This window comes from Kogia breviceps, chromosome 5, assembly GCF_026419965.1.
Source record: "Kogia breviceps isolate mKogBre1 chromosome 5, mKogBre1 haplotype 1, whole genome shotgun sequence".
Classification (NCBI taxonomy): domain Eukaryota; kingdom Metazoa; phylum Chordata; class Mammalia; order Artiodactyla; family Physeteridae; genus Kogia; species Kogia breviceps.
Window position 1 is genome coordinate 6,033,003 of NC_081314.1, and position 19,473 is coordinate 6,052,475.

The following is a 19,473-nucleotide window of genomic DNA, read 5'->3' on the forward strand; positions in this document are numbered from 1 at the left end:
TATACTGTAATAAATAGGCCTATACCTATATATTTATTTAGTGGGGGGCAGGGGTAAGTTTCAACAGCATAGATTCTCAAAAGTAAGACTATCAGGTCAAAGGGCAGGTACATTTTAAATTTTAACACATATTGACAGACTACAATCACAATTGTGTAATAGAGATTCATGTTGTCACCAGCGCTGTTTAAACAGGCCTATTTCCCCACATCTTCAATAGAACTGACTCCATGTGATGGGGGAAACATGGACTCTAATGGTTATTATAATTTATATTTTCCAGACCACTTATAAATCTGGCCATCTTATCCTATGTTTATTCAGCCATGTATGATTTCTCTTCTGCAAGTTATCTACTATTTTATTAGGTTGATTTTTCTTATTGAGGAAGAGCAGCTCTCTGGGTAAAAGTGATAATTAATCCTTCATTGGCCATGAATAGCAAATCGTTTTTGGTAGTCTATAGTTTGACTTTTGACTTCGCTATGGTTTGACTTTGTATGGCATCTTTTACAATAGGTAACCAGCTATGTATCTTTTCCTTCTTGGCTTCTGTGTCTCCTAACTTGCTTAAACAGTCTCTTATGTCCTCCAATTACATAAACACACACTTACATATTCTATTTTAGTGGTTTCTTTAATTTAATTTTTTTTTTTTTTTTGGCTGCATTGGGTCTTCGTTGCTGCGTGAAGGCTTTCTCTAGTTGCAGCGAGAGGGGGGCTACTCTTCATTGCGGTGCACGGGCTTCTCACTGTGGTAGCTTCTCTTATTGCGGAGCATGGGCTCTAGGCGTGCAAGCTTCAGTAGTTGTGGCATGCAGGCTCAGTAGTTGTGGCTCAAGGGCTCATCTTCCCCAAAACTCTGAATCCATTAAACAATAACTCCCCATTCCTACCCTCTGTACATGGCTTTTATTACTTACATAATATAGTATAGCACCAATGGTGAACAGCATGATTATGTGCAATACATAAATATGAACTATTTGTACACATCTGCAGATCTAACTCAGAACTAAGGTACATAAAATTGAAAGCAAAACTAAGTGCGTTAAGAATAAAAGTGAGGGGGTGGAGTCAAGATGGCAGACTAGGAGGACGAGGAAATTGCATCTCTGCATGACCAAGGCACCTACCTTGCACCGGTGGGGGATCATGGACACCTAAGTGGACAGGAGGAAGCACCAGTGACCAGCTCCTGAGCCTAGGCACCGCCCCATGCTAAAATGTCACCCCTGCACCAGCCTAGGTCCCGCCCCACCCTAAACCCCACCCTTGCCTAAGTTCCACCCCTGCCTAAACTCTGTCCCCATTAGCCAAGGCTTTTTTTTTTCTTCTTTCCTCTTTTACATTGGGGTTCTGTTTTACCGTGCTGATTCATTATTGTTGATTCATTTATATTTTTATTTTTCCTAATAAATCTTTTATTTTTCTAATTTTATTTTTTTTAATACTTTGTTATTGTTCTCTCCTTTTGGCTTGATCCCCCACTCCTTTTTTTCTTTTTTCTGTTGCAGTTTTATTTTACCCTGTTGAAGCTGTTTCAAATATATTTTTATTTTTCCTAATCTATTTATCTTTTTAATTTTATTTTGTTTTTTATTCTTTGATATTATACTGCTCCTTTTTTTCTTTTCTTTTCTTTTCTTTTCTTTTCTTTTTTTTTTTTGTCACAACACAAAGCTTCTGGAATTTGGTTCCCAGACCTGAGGTTGGGCCCAAGCTCCTGTGGTGGGAGCTCCGAGTCCGAAATGCTGGGCTAACAGAAAACCTCAGACCCCAGGGAATATCAGTCAGAGTGAGGCCTCCCAGAAGTCCTAATATCAGCACCAAGACCCAGCTCTGTCCAACTCCCTGCAAACTTCAGTGCTGGACGCCTCAGGCCAAACAACCAGTAAGACAGGAATACAGCCCCACCCATCAAAAAAAAATGAAATGACAAAAAAATATGTTACAGATGAAAGAGCAAGGTAAAAACCTATAAGACCAAATAAATGAAGATGAAATAGGCAACCTACCTGAAAAAGAATTTACAGTAGGGATAGTAAAGATGATCCAAAATCTCAAAAGCAGAATGGAGAAAACAGAAGAAACATTTAACAAGCATCTAGAAAAACTGAAGAGCAAATAAACAGTGATGAACACAATAACTGAAATTAAAAATACTCTAAAAGGAATCAATAGCAGAATAACTGAGACAGAAGAATGGATAAGTGAGCTGGAAGATAAAATGTTAGAAATAACTGCCAGGGAGCAGAATAAAGAAAAAATAATGAAAAGAATTGAGGACAGTCTCAGAGACCTCTAGGACAACATTAAATGCAGCAACATTCAATTACAGGGGTCCTGGAAGAGAGAAAGAAAGGGACTGAGAAAATATTTGAAGAGCTTATAGTTGAAAACTTCCCTAATATGGGAAAGGAAATAGTCAAATCAAGTCCAGGAAGCACAGAGAGTCCCATACAGGATAAACCCAAAGAGAAACACGCCAAGACACATATTAACCAAACCACCAAAAATTAAATACAAAGAAAAAATATTAAAAGCAGCAAGGGAAAAACAACAAATAACATACAAGGGAACCCCCATAAGGTTAACAGCTAATCTTTAAGCAGAAACTCTGCAAGCCAGAAGGGAATGGCAGGACATACTTAAAGTGATGAAAGGGAAAAACCTACAAACAAGATTACTCTACCCAGCAAGGATCTCATTCAGATTCCACGGGGAAATTAAAACCTTTACAGACAAGCAAAAGCTAAGAGAATTCAGCACCACCAAACCAGCTTTACAACAAATGCTAAAGGAACTTCTCTAGGCAGGAAACACAAGAGAAGGAAAAGACCAACAAAAACAAACCCAAAATAATTAAGAAAGTGGTAATAGGAACAAACATATCGATAATTATCTTAAATGTAAATGGATTAAATGCTCCAACCAAAAGACATTGGCTGAATGGATACAAAAACAAGACCCATATGTATGCTGTTTGCAAGAGACCCACTTCAGACCTAGGGACACATACAGACTGAAAGTGAGGGGATGGAAAAAGATATTCCATGCAAATGGAAATCAAAAGAAAGCTGGAGTAGCAATTCTCATATTAGACAAAATAGACTTTAAAATAAAGTCTTGTAATAAATTACAGGAGACAAAGAAGGACACTACATAATGATCAAGGGATCAAACCAAGAAGAAGATATAGCAATGGTATATATTTATGCACCTAACATAGAAGCACATCAATACATAAGGCAAATGTTAACAGCCATAGGAGGGGAAATCAACAGTAACACAATAATAGTAAGAGACTTTAACACCCCACTTTCACCAATGGACAGATCATCCAAAATGAAAATAAATGAGGAAACACAAGCTTTAAGTGATACATTAAAAAAGATGGACTTAACTGATATTTATAGAACATTCCATCCAAAAACAACAGAATACACTTTCTTCTCAAGCGTTCATGGAAAATTCTCCAGTATAGACCATATCGTGGGTCACAAATCAAGCCTTGGTAAATTTAAGAAAATTGAAATCATATCAAGTATCTTTTCTGACCACAATGCTAAGAGACTAGATATCAATTACAGGAAAAAATCTGTAAAAAATACAAATACATGGAGGCTGAACAATACGCTACTAAATAACCAAGAGATCACTGAAGAAATCAAAGAAATCAAAAGAAATCAAAGAAATCAAAAAATACCAAAAAACAAATAACAATGAAAACACGATGCCCCCAAACCAATGGGATGCCGCAAAAGCAGTTCTAAGAAGGAAGTTTATAGCAATACAATCCTACCTCAAGAAAAAAGAAAAATCTCAAATCAACAACCTAACCTTACACCTAAAGCAATTAGAGAAAGAAGAACAAAACCCCAAAGGGGGCTTCCCTGGTGGCACAGTGGTTGAGAGTCCGCCTGCCGATGCAGAGGACGCGGGTTCATGCCCCGGTCTGGGAAGATCCCACACGCCGTGGAGCGACTAGGCCCCTGAGCCATGGCCGCTGAGCCTGCGCGTCCGGAGCCTGTGCTCCGCAACGGGAGAGGCCACGACAGTGAGAGGCCCGCGTACCGCAAAACAAACAAACAAACAAACAAAACAAAAAACCCCAAAGGTAGCAGAAGGAAAGAAATCATAAAGATCAGATCAGAAATAAATGAAAAAGAAATGAAGACAATAGCAAAGATCAATAAAACTAAAAGTTGGTTCTTTGAGAAGATAAACAAAATTGATAAACCATTAGCCAGATTCATCAAGAAAAAAAGGGAGAAGACTCAAATCAACAAAATTACAAATGAAAAAGAAGTAACAACTGACACTGCAGAAATACAAAGGATCATGAGAGAGTACTACAAGCAACTATATACCAATAAAATGGACAACCTGGTAGAAATGGACAAATTCTTAGAAAAGTAGAACCTTCTGAGACTGAACCAGGAAGAAATAGAAAATATAAATGGACCAATCACAAGCACTGAAATTGAAACTGTGATTAAAAATCTTCCAATACACAAAAGCCCAGGACCAGATGGCTTCACAGGAGAATTCTATCAAACATTTAGAGAAGAGCTAACACCTATCCTTCTCAAACTCTTCCAAAATATAGCAGAGGGAGGAACACTCCCAAACTCATTCTACAAGACCACTATCACCCTGATACCAAAAGCAGACAGAGATGTCACAAAAAAAGAAAACTACAGCCCAATATCACCGATGAACATAGATGCAAAAATCCTCAACAAAATACTAGGAAACAGAATCCAACAGCACATTAAAAGGATCATACACCATGATCAAGTGGGGTTTATCCCAGGAATGCCAAGAGATTTTTCAATATACACAAATCAATCGTGTGATATACCATATTAACAAATTGAAAGATAAAAACCATATGATAATCTCAATAGGTGCAGAAAAAAGCTTTAGACAAAATTCAGCACCCATTTATGACAAAAACTCTTCAGAAAGTGGGCACAGAGGGAAACTACCTCAAAATACTAAAGGCCATATATGACAAATCCACATCCAACATCATTCTCAATGGTGAAAAACTGAAACCATTTCTTCTAAGGTCAGGAAGAAGACAAGTTTGCCCACTCTCACCACTATTATTCAACACAGTTTTGGAAGTTTTAGCCACAACAATCAGAGAAGAAAAAGAAAAAAAAGGAATCCAAATCGGAAAAGACGAAGTAAAAGTGTCACTGTTTGCAGATGATGTGATACTATACACAGAAAATCCTAAAGATGCTACCAGAAAACTGCTAGAGCTAATCAATGAATTTGGTAGAGTAGCAGGATACAAAATTAATGCACAGAAATCTCTTGCATTCCGATATACTAATGATGAAAAATCTGAAAGACAAATTAAGGAAACACTCCCATTTACCACTGTAACACAAAGAATAAAATACCTAGGAATAAACCTACCTAAGGAGACAAAACACCTGTATGGAGAAAACTATAAGACACTGATGAAGGAAATTAAAGATGATACAAACAGATGGAGAGATATACCATGTTCTTGGATTGGAAGAATCAACATTGTGAAAATGACTATACTACCCAATCAATCTACAGATTCAATGCAATCCCTATCAAACTACCAATGGAATTTTTCACAGAACTAGGCAAAAAAATTTCACAATTTGTATGGAAACACAAAAGACCCTGAATAGCCAACGCAATCTTGAGAAAGAAAAACGGAGCTGGAGGAATCAGGCTCCCTGACTTCAGACTATACTACAAAGCTACAGTAATCAAGACAAAGGATTAATCTCCAAAATATACAAGCAGCTAATGCAGCTCAATATCAAAAAAACAAACAACTCAATCCAAAACTGGGCAGAAGACCTAAATAGACATTTCTCCAAAGAAGATATACAGATAGCCAACAAACACATGAAAGGATGCTCAACATCACTAATCATTAGAGAAATGCAAATCAAAACTACAATGCAGGGGGACTTCCCTGGTGGTGCAGGGGTTAAGAATCTGCCTGCCAACGCAGGGTACATGGGTTCAATTCCTGGCCCAGGAAGATCCCACAAGCCTCAGAGCAGCTAAGCCCTTGAGCCACAACTACTGAGCCTGCGCTCTGGAGCTGGTGAGCCACAATTACTGAGCCCACATGCCTAGAGCCCGTGCTCCACAACAAGAGAAGCCACCGCAACATAGAGTAGCCCCTGCTCGCAACAACTAGGAAAAAGCCCACACACAGCAAGGAAGACCCACTGCAGCCAAACATAAATAAATAAATTTATATAAAAAACAAAATTACAATGAGGTATCACCTCACACCGGTTAGAATGGCCATCATCAAAAAGTCTAGAAACAATAAATGCTGGAGAGGGTGTGGAGAAAAGGGAACCTTCTTGCACTGTTGGTGGGAAAGTAAATTGATTCAGCCACTATGGAGAACAGTATGGAGGTTCCTTAAAAAACTAAAAATAGAATTACCATACGACCCAGCAATCCCACTACTGGGCATATACCCTGAGAAAACCGTAACTCAAAAAGAATCATGTACCACAATGTTCACTGCAGCACGATATACAATAGCTAGGACCTGGAAGCAACCTAAATGTCCATCAACAGATGAATGGATAAAGAAGATGTGCCACATATATACAGTGGAATATTATTCAGCCATAGAAAGAAACAAAATTTTATAGTGAAGTGGATGGATCTTGAGTGTCATATAGAGTGAAGTAAGTCAGAAAGAGAAAAACAAATACCATATACTAACACATATATATGGAATATTTTTAAAAATGGTTCTGATGAACCTAGGGGCAGGACAGGAATAAAGGCGCAGAGGTAGAGAATGGACTTGAGGACACAGGGAGGGGGAAGGGGAAGCTGGGATGAAGTGAGGGAGTAGCACTGACATATATACATTACCAAATGTAAAATAGATAGCTAGTGGGAAGCAGCCGCATAGCACAGGGAGATCAGCTCGGTGCTTTGTGACCACCTAGAGGGGTGGGATAGGGAGGGTGGGAGGGAGACTCAAGAAGGTTATATGTATGCATATAGCTGATCCACTTTGTTATACAGCAGAAACTAACACAGCATTGTAAAGCAATTATACTCCAATAAAGATGTTAAAAAAAAAGAATAAAACTGAAAACTAGGACTGAACACTGCAGTAAATCAGAAGTAGTGCCTCAAGTACACAGACTCTGACTACCAGCATTGCACTTTGTCTCTCTGAATTCATAAATTGAATCATACACTATTTGTCTTTTTGTGTCAGGTTTGTTTCACTTAGCCAAATGTCTTCAAGGTTCATTTGTGTTGTAGCTTGTGTCTGAATTTCACCCATTTTTAAGGCTGTATGGATATCGTATATTTTACTTATCTGTCAATGAACATTTGGGCTGCTTCCACCTCTTGGCTCTAGTGAAAAGTGCTATGAACACCGGTGTACAAATATCTGCACAAGTCCCTGCTTTCAATTATTCGGTGTATATACCCAGAAGTGAAATTGCTGGATCATATGGTAATTCTATGAATTTTTTGAGGAACCACCATACAGTTTTCTACAGCAGCTCTATCACTTTACACTCCTACCACCAATGTACAAGAGTTCCAATTTCTCCACATCCTCATCGACACTTGTTATGTTCTATTTGTTTTGATAATGGCCAACTTAATGGGTATGAAGTGGTACCTCATTGTGGTTTTGATTTGCATTTCCATGATGATTAGTGATGCTGAGCATCTTTTCATGGGCTGGTTGGCCACTTGGAGAAATGTCTATTCAAATCCTTGGCCCACTTTTGAACTGGGTTGTTTTGTTGTTGAGTTATAGGAGTTCTTTATATATTCTGAATATTAATCCCTTATTGGGTATATGCTTTGCAAATATTTTCTCCCATTCGGTGGATTGCCTTTTCAATCTGTTGATAGTGTCCTTTGATGCCCAAAACTTTTTATTTTTGATGACATCCAATTTTTCAATTTTTTTCTTTTGTCAGTGCTTTGGTGTCATATTCAAGTTACTAAATGAATTTTAAAACTAAGAATATTTGTTTAGTTATAATAAAAGCTTTTTATCGTATGTCTATAAATATATGCTTATTTCATTGGTAAAGTCTATATATCAACTGTTTTATATATAATTTGCAAACTATAGATAGTACCTATGCTGTCTTATATTAATATGTTTTCAAATTAATAACTTGTCTTACAAATGATGAACTAGAACTTGCTGTGTCTACCAGGTAAGCCTTTTGAACGGAGCTTTAGAGTTCTCTCAGTTAATCCTCACAACTCTTCAAGACATTATCCCCTTCTCCATTTTATAGATAAGGAATCTGAGACTCAGATAAGCTGAGTAACCTGCCTAAGGCAACACAGCCAACAAACAGATGGCACTGGGGTTTAAACCTTGATCTGGTTACAATCTGGTCAGCTCAAAAGCCAAGGTTCATTCCACGCTGTCTCTCAAAATGTTCGAAAGGAGATATAAGTCTAGAGGATTCTGTGGAGGTTATAGCCCTTTATAAGAGAAAGGAATTAAACTTTTTAAGGTATTATGTGCCCAGGGCTTTATTTTACTTATTTTACAACAGCCTGTCTTCATTAAGTAAATTAAAAAATAATTCTTGGGGCTTCCCTGGTGGCGCAGTGGTTGAGAGTCCGCCTGCCGATGCAGGGGACACGGGTTCGTGCCCCGGCCCGGGAAGATCCCACATGCCGCGGAGCGGCTGGGCCCGTGAGCCGTGGCCGCTGAGCCTGCGCGTCCGGAGCCTGTGCTCCGTCCGCAACGGGAGAGGCCACAACAGTGAGAGGCCCGCATACCACAGAAAAAAAAAAAAAAAAAAAAAATTCTTACATTCATCCTTAAGCTGAGAGTCATTGATTTTTTTAAAAAATAAGTAAACTTTTCCTTTTATGCAGCAAGATCATAAACCTGGTTAACACTAATACCAGATTAAAGGAAAGGCTGCACTCCTATGACAAAATGGATATCAGAAGGCAGAAATAACATACACTGTATGAAAATATGTTTTATGACTTTAAAAAAGTTGAGGGAGGGTAGGGCTTGGGGGGAGATAATAGACATTCTAGGACTCTTTAATGCACTCGTGCTAAAGGACAGGCAATGAGGGCCATGAGGTCTTGTCCTCTCTGCCTCACCACCTCCAGACACCCCATAAGCAACTGTCCAGCACCAGAGCTCCCCACACAGCACTCAACTCTGGCCACCAGGTCTTTCTCCCTCGAGAGAGAGTTCTCACGTCTCCTCTCCCTCCCTTCGCACACAAAACCTATATTAAATTTTCATTATTGATGATGATATTTGGGGCCCATCCTTCAAAATTTCGACCTACATTCTAATACCCCCAAACTTTATGAAAGGAGACTGGCATCCTGCTAATTAGAAATGAAAAAAAAAAAAAACTTGAAAATGTTTTCTGTTTGGATAAGAGACCTGCAAAGCATTTACAGTAAATATAAATCCCTGATCTAAGATTCACTTTGTTTTTGAAAGGGTGGGGGGTGGAGGAGACCCTGGGCTTAGAGCAGGAATCCCCGTGTCCATGTTACTGTGAGTGGAAGGACAGAGACGAAAAAGAAAAAGCTGAAAAGTGTAAGACGAGTTATCTGGATATCAGCATAGCTAGGAGTTCGCTACCTGTGGATTGATAGAAGCTGTACCCAGGCATTAAGTTCAAGCTGAAAGTTACCCTTGAGCTATCTGACTCATGCTAATGCCATACCACAGGACTCCTGAAGTTTTTTAAGACAGCCAACTGAATTACAAAAATATCTTTGTCTTTCAAGGCTTCACTACCATACTACTCATTGCCTACAGCAGTGATTCTCAATCCTGACTAAACACCAGACTCAGCCAATGCTGGGCCACACCCCAGGAAACACTGTTTCTCTGAGGTTGCGGTTCAGGAATTGGGTTTTTTGAAGCCCCCCCAGGTGATTTTTATACATAAGTAGCAGCATTAAAGGGTTCCCCAGAATCACCACTACTGACAGGCAAGAAAGCTAGAGGTTTACCTGATGCCTGCCATTTCCGAGTCTAGATTAAACGTCCATTTGGAAGACAAATGGTACAAATCATGTAAACAGTGTCTGTTTGTCTGTCTCTCCCTCACCAGCACACACACACATACTAATGTTGAAACTGGTGTGCTCGCCACTCAGCAGAGCTCTTGAAGGTGAGAACTCCTAGGTCTAAAAAGGAGGCGGGATGGGGAAAACTACTAATACTGTGAAATGATTAGGAGAATAATATCATAAAAAATACCCAAATCAGAATATTCTGCTGAAAGAGAACTTACAGATCTAATAAGTGGTTTTCAAACTGGTCTGTGGGCCTGCAGGCCCCTACTGATGTCTTCACTAATCAAAAAGAAAAAATAATAACAGGATAGTAAGTTGCCCATAAAGAAAGACATCCAATGTTTGGAGCTTAGTGTTTCTCCTATTATCAGTATAAATAACGATGACGGTAAACAGTAGGGCTTTTCATTTTTTTTAAATATATATCTTTACTTGACAAAATGAACAGTCAGATACTGTGTATGGTAGCCCCACAATTCTTTGCTGATCCACAAAATTCCAATGTCTGGAAATCACTGATCTAGCATTCAAATTACTTTTTTTTTAAAACATAAACTGAGACCCAAAAGTTTCTATAAATTCACACCTAATCAGTTGCAGACAGAGTAGCGATTAGGCAGACATCTCCAATCCTCCAGGTTCATGCTCTCCACTTTATTAGTAAAGTACCTCAGCCAAAGGCTTTTCCACCCTAAATACTCAATTTACACCTTTACACCCCTCTTGAAAAGCAGGATTCAAATTTTAAGTGTATTATCAGGCAGTTAAAAGAATCCTATGGTGAATTTTCCTGTAATCTGAAGTACCTATTTTTAAATGTTGGATTTTTCTAAAATAGGGATACACCCACACAGTACCCCCTTGGCACTGCTTCACGTTTCTTGTGGAAAAAGAGTAGTGTTGGGCTTCCCTGGTGGCGCAGTGGTTGAGGGTCCGCCTGCCGATGCAGGGGACACGGGTTCGTGCCCCGGTCCGGGAGGATCCCACGTGCAGCGGAGCGGCTGGGCCCGTGAGCCATGGCCCCTGGGCCTGCGCGTCCGGAGCCTGTGCTCCGCAACGGGAGAGGCCACAACAGTGAGAGGCCCCCGTACCGCAAAAAAAAAGAGTAGTGGATGCTGTTACCCTGTTTGGGGAAAAAGGGGTCTAAGACCTGAGTTCTATTTATACAGATTTAAAAATCAGCATGTAATGTGAGCTTTCAAAAATCGACAAGAAATAGATAAAGGGCTGGCCATGAGTTGGCATAACTGTTGAAGATGGGAGTAGTATCTTCAGGATACTATTCTCCCTACTTTTGTGTGTACTTGTTTTCTATACTAAAAGAAGTTTATTTGGTTTGAAGTGTCTGGGTTGAGTGTAATCCAGCCACCCAACCAAGGGACTTCCCGGCAAGGACGCCAGAAAAGCAGGTACAATCAGCGTCCCCCGCCCACCAAAGGTGGGCTCTAACCTGTGGTTGCCAGGACAACCGCACAGCGCACACCTTCCATCAGCCGCCAGGCCTGGCAAGACCGTCCGGCAAGCACGAAGTACTTCCCCATCCAGAGCTACAGGCGTCGCTCGGTCCTCTAGGAAGGAGGCCCCAATCCGGGGCCCAGGCGCCCCCTGACCCCACCGCTACTCACCGGCCTCACTGTAGGCCAGGCGCAGCACCCTGCCCAGCGTGGAAAAGGCACACCTCGGCTGGCACAGCCCCTGGCCGGCGACTGCGAACGCCTCCACCTTGCAACCTGCCGCCACGAACAGCGCATCGCGTCCCCCGCCGCAGAAGCGCTCAGGCTCCAACTTGCAGGGCACCACCTGCTGCGACCCGAACGGGTGCAGGTTGTACAATTGCACCATCACAGCTACCTGCTGCGGGCCGCCCAGCGGTGCCCGCTCCGGCCAGCCCGCCCCGCGGGGCACCCGGAGACCCCCTTGCGGGACGCGGAGGCTGGACCACTTCCGCGAGCGATTGAGCTGAGCGGAGTCACGTGAGTGCCAGCAGGCCCACTAGCGGCTCGGATTCTTAAAGAGGCCGTTACCGGGCGAGGGTGGAGCCGGAGGAGAGGTCGCGCCCGCCCCGCCCGGCCGCCGCCGCGCCCCGCGGGCCCTTAGTCCTTTGGCCTTGGACCAGGCCACTCAGGGCTGACCACGCCTCCGCGACCAGTAGTTGGTGGGCACAGGGGTCACTGTGTCCTTCCCTTCGTCTTTTCACGTTACTGATTTGGGCCTGGCGAGATGTTTAGACCCTTGAGTACATTTAAACACTTGATCTTCCGTTTCTTGTACCATTTTGTACTTGCTTCAGCCTGTGAATTTCTGGAGAACAGGGCTGCAAAAACCGAAGTGGAGGGACTTCCCTGGTGGTCCAATGGGTAAACGACTCTGTGCTCCCAATGCAGGGGTCCCGGGTTCCATCCCTGGTCGGGAACTAGATCCCGCATGCATGCCACAACTAAGACCCAGTGCACCGTACATAAATAAATATTTAAAGAAAAAAAAAACTGAAGTGGAGTGCACACAGCTCAACTCCAGGCTAAACACACTGAAGAGTTGCTCAAAAGTACTGAAAATTTCAGAATTGTTTAGTTGGAAAGAGCAACACGTAGAACATGCTTGGCAAAAAACATTTGCTGAAGAATTGTGGATGTCATCTAATGAACTCTAAATATTTGAGAAGATTAGTTGGAGCCCCAGAGGATAGATGCACTAGGGGTGAAATCCGCTCGTTCTCACTCCAGTGCTCCTAAAACTATCCTCTAATCTGTGCTCTATACCTATTCCTGACATCTCAATGTGGAGCTCCTGGTTGCAAATTCCAATTAAAAAAGAAAAAGATTTAGATGAAGCGGGTATTGGAGCTACTCTTTCCAATTCATCCAGAAAAAAAATGTAAGTACAGTATGGATTGAGGGATGCTGTCTTACTTTTGGCACTCAGGGAGAGAACTGAAAAGAAGAAGCAACATTTCCTTTCATCACCCTCATAACCTCTTCTAAGAATTTACAGATTAGGTGCGATTGGATTGAAGTCAATTAAGCTCTACCTCCATTTCCTAAACCCTCTAGATCAGGGGTCCGCAATCCCCACGCTGCAGACCGGTCGGTACTGGTCCCCGACCTGTTAGGAACCAGGCCGCACAGCAGGAAGTGAGTGGCGGGCAGGTGAGCCTCTCCCCATCGCTCCCATACCGCCTGAACCATCGCCCCCTAACCCGGTCCGTGGAAAAATTGTCTTCCACGAAACCGGTCCCTGGTGCCAAAAAGGTTGGGGGCCGCTGCTCTAGATGAATAAAGTTGCCCTAAGTAATATCCTCTCCTTCACCCAACCAATAGGGACTCTGTGGGAGACAACAGTTCACCAAACTCAGTGAGGCCAAGAAGTGGACAAGGAGGATTCTCTGGTCAGCCCCAGCTGGGGCCGAAAACTCATAGAAGGCTCCTATAGGAAACAACCAGCCCAACACAGCCCGCAACTCATTCTTTTAGATACAACACTCATGAATACCATACCTGCCGTATGACCCTCTTTTGATTAATTTTCTGCTTCGAGCCTGAAAATGACAATTTCAGTACTAAATTAAAACTTCAAGACTAAAGTTACAATTTTATTGTAATTTCATCTACATTAAAAATGTCTATTTTGGAGAAAGAAGTGAGATTTGCCCAAAGCCTGGAACTCCAATCCCTTCTAGAGATAGCCACTTCTCCCTTAACACCTGCACCTGGCTCATCTAAGATTCTTAGGGACTAGACATGCCAGCCAAGGGAAGGTGGGGAATGTGCCTTGTTTCCGTGTTTGTCCATTGCTGTAAACAGGAACTGTCTATTCCTGTTACAAATGCAGGGTCAGCGGTGGGCATGTCATCATTTCCTTACGGGAGGCTACGTTAGTCTGCTAGGGCAGTCATAACAGAATACCACAGAATAGATGGCTTAAAAACCAAAAAAAAATTTTCACAGTTCTGGAGGCTTGAAGTCCAAGATCAAGGTGTCTACAGTTCTGGTTTCTCCTAAGGTCTCTCTCCTTAGCTTGCAGATGGCCACTGTCTTAACCCACTTGGGCTGCAATTAGAAAATACCACCAATTGGGCAGTTGATAACAACAGAAATTTCTCACAGTCTGGAGGCTGGAAAGTCCAAGATCAAGGTGCATAGAATAGCTGGGTGAGGGTCCTCTTCAGGTCTGCAGACTGCTTACTTCTTGCTCTGTACTCACTTGCTGGAAAGGGCTAGGGACTCTGTGGGATCTCTTTTATAAAAGCACTAATCTCAGGAATTCTCTGGTGGTCCAGTGGTTAGGACTCTGCACTCTCATTGCCAAGGGCCCGCAGTTCAATCCCTGGTTGGGGAACTAAAATCCCACGAGCCTGTGGCAAAAAACAAAACAAACAAACAGACAAAAACACACTAATCTCATTCATGAGGGCTCCACCCTCATGATCTAATCACCTCCCAAGGCTCCACCTTTTGACACCATCACACTGGGTATTAGAATTCCAGTATGTGTTCAATGTCATTAGTCATTAGAAAACTGCAAGTCAAAACTACCATTGGAGACCATTTATTATAATGACTAAAATTTAAAAGACCCATCATAACAAGTTTTGGTGAAGATATGGAGCAACAATGTGAATGTCAAATGGCACAACTTTTGAAACAGTTTGGCAGTCTCTTAAAAAGTTAAACGTAAACCTACCATATGATCCAACCATTCTACTCCTAGATGATTACCCAAGAGAACTGAAGGTGTGTACCCTTTAAAAGACTTGCATACACATTTTCATAGCAGCCTTATGTGTAACAATCAAAAACTGGGACAAAAACAAATATCCATGAACAGGTAAATGGATAAACAAATTTTGTTTTATCCATACAGTGAAAATACTACTCAGCAATGAGAAGGAATGAACTCTTGATAAATACAGCAACGTGGATAGATCTCAAAATAATTAGGCTGAGTGGAAGAAGCCAGACAAAAATAGCACTTACTATTATTTATATAAATGATTATTTATATGAAATTCCAGACAATACAAGTTAATCTATAGTAACAGACAGCAGTGGTTGCCTGGGTCTGAGTGGGGGGCAGGGGTGTGAGGGAGAGATTACAAAGGAGCACAAGTAAATTTTTGGAAATGATGGATAGGTTCATTATCTTGATTTTGGTAATGGGTTTATGGGTGTGTACATATGTCATAACTTATCAGATTGTATATTTTGAATATGTGGAATTCTTTTACAGACCCCAAGACATATAATGGCTAAGAGACTTACCCCAAATTACACTGCTACTTCGAGGCAAAGTAAAGATCATTGTATGAACCTCAATTACATAGTAGGTACTTCATAAATATTTCTTCAAACATTTAAAATAAGAATGATGGGGCGATATAGGGGTAGGGTATTAAGAGGTACAAACTATTAGGTATAAAATAAGCTACAAGGATATACTGCACAGCAGGGGGAATATAGCCAATATTTTATAATAGCTATAAATGGAGTATAACTTTTAAAAATTGTGAATCACTATACTGTAAACCTGTAACTTATAGTACATCAACTATACTTCAATTTTTTTAAAAAGAGAGAGTATCACCTTCATACTCAAAGCATTTTAATCGTTTCCCATGATATTCAGATTAAAACTAAAATTTCTTAGCTCGGCCTGAAAGACCCTACATTATTGGTCCAACCTCATTATCTCTCTTCAGCCCCACTTCCTACCACTCTCTTTCACTGCACCCTGCACACAGACACCCTCTCTCTGTTCCCTGAACATCCCCCACTCATTCTCACCTCAGGATCTTAGCACTTACTGTTCACCGTGCCTACAACTTATTCCCAGGTCTTCCCATGACTTACTGCCTTGCTTCTTTTTAGGTCCTTCCTAATAGCACTTCCCTGACAGTCCATGTAACGTACCCTCCACCCCAGATTTCTGGTATTATCACCTCACCCTATCTTACTTTTCTCATTCTTATTTACCTTTTACCACTATCTAGCATCATATTATACATATATATATAATATGTATTATACATACATGTTTGCTTTTTGTCTTTCTCCTCCACTAGAAAAGAAGCAAATTGGGAATAGAGACTTTATCTTCTTCACAACTATATTCCCAACACCTAGAATATTGCCTGACATACAGTAGGTGCTTGATAAGTATTTGGTGAATGAATGAGCTTGGACCCAGTTGAATGGGACCCTTATGGTCTCATAGTGATTTAACTTCTCACTGCTTCAGTTTCCTCATTTTCTACCATAAAGAGTTGTTGAGAGGATTAAATGGGATAATTCATTTAAAGCATTTAGCACCGTGCTCAGCACATGGCAGGTGGCTCACACATTCCTTTATTCTTTTATATGTTGGTATCGTAACTGCTATTTCTACGATATTTCTTTTTTTTTTTTTTTTGTGGTATGCCGGCCTCACTGTTGTGGCCTCTCCCGTTGCGGAGCGCAGGCTCCGGACGCGCAGGCGCAGCGGCCACGGCTCACGGGCCCAGCCGCTCCGCGGCACGTGGGATCCTCCCGGACCGGGGCACGAACCCGTGTCCCCTGCATCGGCAGGCGGACTCCCAACCACTGCGCCACCAGGGAAGCCCTCTACGATATTTCTGTGACCAAGACTCTTTCCCCCAATTTAGGCAGTAGGAACCAGGAAATTCTATACTCACCACCCTCAGGGGAAAGGATGACAGAGCAGAACCAGAGAATCTAATTCATGTCCTTTAAGTTTTAAAAGTTTAGACGGATTTATAGGACAAAAAGATTTGGGAAATTATGCCATCAGGTGGGACCAGTTGCCTCCCAAACCATTGACTGTTCAAAGTGTGCTAAATTGAGGTGAGAGAGGGAGAGTTTGAGGGAAGTAAAGGAGTTAAAAGCAGGTATGTGTCCCTGAGAAGGGGTCCTGGCTCTGCCCAAACCCAGCCTCCCCACCATCACACAAGAGGGGCCCAGGGGAGGATGAAATTTAAAAAAAAACCCTCTAATTTAAGGAATCCAAGAGGTGAGGACCAGAAAACAACAACAAAAGCAAAATAAAGAGCTGGCAGGCAGAGATGCCAAATGCCCTGCAGAAGCAGTACTGAGGTGAGGATAGACACACAATGGGACCTGAGCAGCCCCATGCCTCCCTGTGTACCCCAGGGCAGCCAAGGATAGTGGGGAGGTGGGGAGGGCCATACTCAGCCCCTTTGGTTTCCCACAGTCCTAGACCGGAGGGGAAGGAAGGAAGGAAGGAAAGGAACAACGTGAAAAAAGCCTTGCAGTCACAGGCAGAAGACCGACTATGGAAAATCAACGGAGAAGACAAACATCTCAGCAGATGCCAGCCTGGAGGCCATATACATCCGCTCTTCTTCTTTATGGGTTTGCTGAAAGCAAGAGCAATAATCACAACTGAAACTAGAGACATATTATCTTAATAGAACCCTTGTTATTAATAGGAATTTTAGAGGCCTCAAGCAGAAGTGGGTTCCAGCTGTGGAGATCTTGGAAGACTGCCAGGGACTCACTGGGCACCCCTCACCTCCGCTGATGGTCTGGCACTTAGACCCCAGAATGTGCAAATCTAGGGCATTCAGAGGCTGGCACTTGGACAATAAGGTGATACAAAGATCTTAAACTCTTGCTCAAGTAAATCTTACTACTTTTAGTACTTAGGCCAGTTTGATGACTTCTACGGAAATGGAGAGTTTCTCTCAAAATCACACCATGCCCAATTCATTGATCAACCCTGTGCTACAATACGTCCTTGTTGTTTATTTTATATATAGTAGTGTGTCTCTGTTAATCCCAAATTCCAAACTTATCCCTCCCCCTCTTCTCCTTTGGCAACCATAAATTTGTTTTCTGTATCAGTGAGTCTATTTCTGTTTTGTAAATAAGTTCATTTGTATCATATTTTAGATTCCACATATAAGTGATATCATATGATATTTGTCTCCCTCTGTCTGATTTACTTCACTTAGCGTGATAATCTCCAGGTCCGTCCATGTTGCTGCAAATGGCATTATTTCATTCCTTTTTATGGCTGGGTAATATTTCATTATATTGTGTGTGTGTGTGTGTGTGTGTGTGTGTGTGTGTGTACCACATCTTCTTTATCCATGCATCTGTTGATGGACATTTAGCTTGCTTCCGTGTCTTGGCTATTGTAGGTAGTGCTGCAATGAAGCTTGGGGTGCATGTATCTTTCGAATTAGAGTTTTCATCTTTTCCAGGTTATGCTCAGGAGTGGGATTGCTGGATCATATGGTACATCTATTTTTAGATTTTTAAGGAACCTCCATATTGTTCTCCATAGTGGCTGCACCAGTTTCCATCCCTACCAACAGTGTAGGAGGGTTTCCTTTTCTCCACACCCTCTCCAGCATTTATGATTTGTAGACATTTTGTTGATGGCCATTCTGACCTCACTGTAGTTTTGATTTGCATTTCTTCAATTAGTGATGTTGAGCAGCTTTTCACAGGCATCAGGATCTTTTAAAGATTCCATTTGCAACAAAGTTTGGGAACCACTGTCTTAACAGACTCCTTTTCCGTTTGTGTTTAGGGTGCTGTATAAATCAAAGCCTTTACCTGGGACATTGTTTCATTTTTCTAAGTAATGTGTATTAAACTATTGAAAGTACCAGGGCTGTCTTCAAATTGTGAACTGCGTAACTGCTTTTCAGACAAATAGCCAATAGTGACCTCTGGTGGTGTGATGAGAACCTAAAATAAAAATCTAATTTTGTCCCTGTGGGAATGCTGTTAACACAGGGAAAAGGTGTCAACGACCACTCTCCACTACTCCACGCCCCTCTGCCCCATACACATATTATCCAGAAACGGAAACTGAGACCTAGAGAGTAAGTTGACCGAGATCACACAAGAATCATTGATAGCTGTGGAACTGAAACTTGACTGGTCCGCCAACTTCCCCTTCCTCTCAAGGACATCCTCCCTCAGCGTGGTCTCATCTTCTCAACTTCCCAGTATGAGCACGACCAGTGTGCATCAATAGTTTCCAAGTTCTATTTCTAGCGCCTAAGCATGACCTTGATTCCTGCAAATGCCAAACACAGTCACATAACTGATCTGAGCCAGAAGTGCCTGGAGAGGAGGGATGATCTCTCTCCTCTATGCCCTACAGTTTTGATTTCTCCTGTGGGGTAGAAGACAAAGGTTGCACTGTTGGCAAGGGAAATCTGACTGACTGGGCCTTCTGGTTAAGGATAGCCATTTTACAAATGGAGAGAATAAGGCTCAACGTAAGGTATTGCCTAGACCATCCATCTCAACGCACCCCATTCTCTCTGTCTTGAATCCAAGAGGCTTCATATCAGGTGGGGAAACTGAGGCCCAAGTACAGAACTGCCCTCTCCAGGCAGGCTTCTGA

General features: G+C 41.8%; 2 protein-coding genes across 8 annotated transcripts in view; one reads left to right on the plus strand and one right to left on the minus strand.

Annotated features, from left to right (window-relative positions):
* Positions 1-12,071, minus strand: part of HPS3 (HPS3 biogenesis of lysosomal organelles complex 2 subunit 1) — a 43,172-nt gene extending 31,101 nt beyond the window's left edge. For all 4 annotated transcript variants that reach the window (XR_010840611.1, XR_010840610.1, XM_067033603.1 and 1 more), the window contains exon 1: positions 11,721-12,071. Coding sequence is in view for 2 of the 4 variants with exons in the window: in XM_067033603.1 (XP_066889704.1) it covers positions 11,721-11,937 (217 nt within the window). In the remaining 2 variants the exon portion in view is untranslated. The remainder of the gene's footprint in view (positions 1-11,720) is intronic.
* Positions 1-19,473, plus strand: part of LOC131757030 (ceruloplasmin) — a 124,444-nt gene that overhangs the window by 92,077 nt on the left and 12,894 nt on the right. Inside the window, exon 22 of one of the 4 annotated variants that reach the window (XR_010840608.1) lies at positions 17,299-17,461. The exons of 1 other annotated variant lie outside the window; for it this stretch is intronic. The gene's annotated coding sequence lies outside the window, so the exon portion shown is untranslated. Of the gene's footprint in view, positions 1-16,732; positions 16,802-17,298; positions 17,462-19,473 lie in introns of those variants that run through there. 2 more of the 4 variants (XR_010840604.1, XR_010840605.1) reach the window with 2 other exon arrangements.